Genomic DNA, 3577 nt, shown 5'->3' with positions numbered 1-3577 from the left:
CCTCCCGCGGAGCAGCTGCGGGCGGACGGCCGGGTCTGGGTCCTCAGCACCGTCTGGCGCGTTTCCTTTCTCCTCCAAGAGTCCGAGTTAAACTGGGGAGAAATTAAAGTTTCCGCCGACTCTGGAGGGTGCACACGGGTCTCGCCGCCTGACCGTCCCAGGCACCTGTGGGTCCGTCTGCAGGGTGGTGGGGGGTTCCGTCTGCAGCTTGGCTGGACGGCTGGGGGCCCTCACAGGTGGCCCCTCCGCTGACCACGTCAACGCCTGCCCGGCTGTGCCCGATCGGGGAAGGCGGGATAGGGTAGGCGCTTGCAGCCCGTGTGCGTGTGTGCGTGCCCGCAGTGTGCGTGCACACACTTGTGAACACACAATTGTAAACAGACCCGTGTGAGTGCGGGACTGTGCGGACCCCACGTGCACCTCCCTTTGGCGGCTTCCCCTCCACCCAGCCCGCCGAGGGGCCCGCCAGAACTTTCCGGAGCCCTCCGGCAGGGGAGCCAGCGTGTCCCCACTTGGGGGCGTGGTGCTCTGAGAGCCACGCCGCCCAGCCCCTCTCCCCCACCCTGTGCGCCTGAGCCAGCGAGTTTCCGCCGACATTTCTCCCCAGCTGGTGTGGCCCTCGGAGTCCTCTGGAGTCCAGGCCTCCAGCCCTCGGTCCCGAGCCCGAGGTGTGAGGCTCCCTGTGACCGGGGTCTCGGAGTCTGCGACATCAGAATGGGCAGCTGCCTGTGGAAGCCGCGGGAGCTTCGGTCCACCCTCCCCACGCCCAGACGCCCGCGCCAGCCCCTGGGGGTCTCAGCCGTCTCCTTCCCACCGCCTCCGGGGACCCGCCCGTGGCTGTTGGCCTGGAGCGGTGGGAAGCGGGGCGCAGCCTACTGGCTCCTCGCTTCGGGGGTGATGGATGAGGTGCAGGGAGCAGAGAGGACACGGTGGGGCTTCGGAGGGGCCCCTGCCCACCGCCATGCCCCGCCCAGCCGTGAGGGGGCTGATTAATGATCGGCCGAGGGTGTGTGTGTGGACAGCTCATCGCACACGACCGGGCTGGACGCCGGGGTGCTCCCTCCCCTCCCGGGCGCCATGTGCTGCGGGCCATGAGGCCTCCTATGCGAGGCCAGCACTGCCTACTCTCGGTTTGGACACAACAGAGGCGATGTCCCCTCCTCAGGTCCCCACCTTAGGGTGACAGCGCTGCTGAGCGACACCATGCCTGCCGTGTCTGCTGCACCGCGAGGTTCCAGCGGAGCAAGGTGGCCCGTGTGGCTGGTCGGCAGTGCGGTCCGAGCGCCGTGGCAGCCTTGGGCTCCCAGGCCCCCCGGGACTCGGCTGGGCAGCGCCCCAGGGGGTGGCGAAAGTGCAGGGCGTGTCCCCAGGAGTCACCGGGCCCTGGCACAGACCACCGTGCCCCGGGGACCTCGGGGTCCTGAGAGGCAGACCGGTGACATCGTGTTTCTGTCTCTCTCCTTCAGCTCCTAGAATTTGACAAAGAGCTGTCTGTCTTTAAGGACAGACTCTACGAACTGGACATCTCGTTCCCTCCCAGGTAAGGAGCACTGCGTGCTGCACGAGCAGGTAACTGTTCCCTCCCTGTGGCCGGCACGGCTGTGCTGACCCCCCGCCGCCTCCCGGCCTGCGAGCAGCGGGTGGTGCTGCCCCCGCAGATCCGCGAGCTGGGCCCGCAGAGGCGGCTCTGATCCAGGTCTTTCTGGGGCTGCGGGGCCTGCCGCAGTGGAGGGTCTGAGTGGGTTTGGTTCCGTTTCCGTTTGGGCTCTCGCTGCGTTTTCCTCAGACGTTTCCAGAATCTCAGAGTCTGTAGCAGCTGTGCTGGCTCCCTCCGACCAGCCTGGGGGTGGGGGCAGGCGCAGGCACTGAGGAGGCCGTGCTGGGCGTTCTGGGGACAAAGCGCCCGTCCCACGGCTCCTCCCCACCGCCCCGCTCAGCCCCCTCGGTGGAAGTGGGCTGGGCCTGCTGGGGACCCCGGAGCCGGTGCCAGGCCACACGCCTGAGGCCGTGGGTCTGCTCCGTGTCTGGACCGTGCTCGAGCCCCGTGGCCTCAGGCTCTGTGGGGTCCCCTCCCTTCCCGAGCCACATTTCAGCAGTTGGACACGCACAGGCTGGAAGGGCCGCCATTGCTGCCGTGGGCCAACCTGCCCTCGTGGGCCCGCGCCCCTCGGGGTCCAGTCCTGAGCTCAGGGTCAGCACCCAGACGAACAGCGGGATTTCAGGGGCCAGAGAGGCAGGGATTGTGGGTCCCGCAGCCCTCGGGCCACCAGGCCAGTGCGCAGGCCCAGGTATGGATGCCCACCAGAGAGCGAGCCAGCCGTGCTGGACCAGCAGGCGGCCTCAGCAGCCAGTGCCGTCCAGCGTGATGGGCTTGTGTCCCTCACGGCTCTGAAGCACTTACGTGCATGGTCAAACGTGAGACGTGTACGTCCTGGTACACGGGAGCTCTGAGGGGTCCCTGGGGGTTTGTCAGGCTTCTTCTGTGGTGCTTGAGCGGAGGTCTCAGACGTCCCTCCTGGGCACTCACAGATGTTGTCCTCAGCGTCACCGAGCCGGCCAAGCAGGCTCCACGGGCCAGGGCGCAGCCCCTGGGGACCTCTGTGCGCCATGCTGGCATCCGTGTACCCATGACAGTCACCCAGACAAGGACACAGAAGATGCAGGCAGGACCTGGCCGGAGCCCACAGGGCCTTGTGGTCAGTGCCCGGGGGACAAGGGACAAGCCCACCATCAACACGGGGCAGCTGAGAAGCCTGCCCTTCCACACGTGGCACTGCCGTCTGGCATGCTAGAAGTCAGCCGTCACGGCCGTGGCCGTTTGGTCCCTGGCTGGCAGCCCCTGGGTGGCTGGAGAAAGAAGCTCAGGCCACCCTGGGCAGGTGGCTGACTTGGCCCCTAAAACCCGCCCAGATGGGGGAGGGCTCTGGTGCCCAGTGGAGGAGCGTCAGCCCCTGGCTGTTGACCTGGTGGTCACCTGCCACCTCCCAGGCCACCTGGGGAGGCCGCCAGCAACATGGGCTTGGGACAGACCTGCCCAGCATGAATCTCCATGGGGTTTCGTTGGTTCATGTGGTAGGACGGCCCCCGGAGATGTCCCCACTCTCGTCACAGAATCTGTGAATGTCCCATGTGACATGGCAAGAGAGACTTTGCCAGATGACAGTGCCCTTAAGGCTGGGAGTGTCCTGGCCCCGGGGCCCGCCTGACTCGTGGCCCCTCATGGCCGAGCTGTCAGGGCTGCTGGCGCCCAGGAGCAGGGGCGGTGGCTGGCGGGCTCCAGTTGGCGGTCAGTTAAGTTTGCAGACGTTTTCGCTTCACTTTGGAAATCGTGTCCGAAGCTTTCCGAGATGATCATGTGGAGAGGAGGAGGGTCTAAGTGTCCCACACGGAGCCACCGGCTTTCACATTAGAGGCCAGACTCAACCGAGCCACACAGTAGCCCGTGGTGCCACACCCGCTGAGGCCATCACCCCTGCGTGTCAGCTCAGTCACCCCGTCCCTTCACCCCCACTGCCCAGGTCACACCTGCTGTCCTCCCACGCTTTGGCCTGACCAGTATCGTGAAGACCCTGCTGTG

At 66.6% G+C, this 3577-nt stretch overlaps 1 protein-coding gene across 2 annotated transcripts in view; it reads left to right on the top strand.

Annotated features, from left to right (window-relative positions):
* INPP5A (inositol polyphosphate-5-phosphatase A) overlaps positions 1-3577 on the top strand; it is a 99697-nt gene that overhangs the window by 86163 nt on the left and 9957 nt on the right. For both annotated transcript variants that reach the window (XM_015590188.2, XM_025047537.1), the window contains exon 11: positions 1467-1540. In XM_015590188.2, the coding sequence (XP_015445674.2) occupies positions 1467-1540 (74 nt within the window). The remainder of the gene's footprint in view (positions 1-1466; positions 1541-3577) is intronic.

This window comes from Pteropus alecto, unplaced genomic scaffold (genome assembly GCF_000325575.1).
Source record: "Pteropus alecto unplaced genomic scaffold, ASM32557v1 scaffold74, whole genome shotgun sequence".
Taxonomy (NCBI): domain Eukaryota; kingdom Metazoa; phylum Chordata; class Mammalia; order Chiroptera; family Pteropodidae; genus Pteropus; species Pteropus alecto.
The sequence above is the reverse complement of the archived record's forward strand: the minus strand, read 5'-3'. Positions and strand labels throughout refer to the sequence as shown.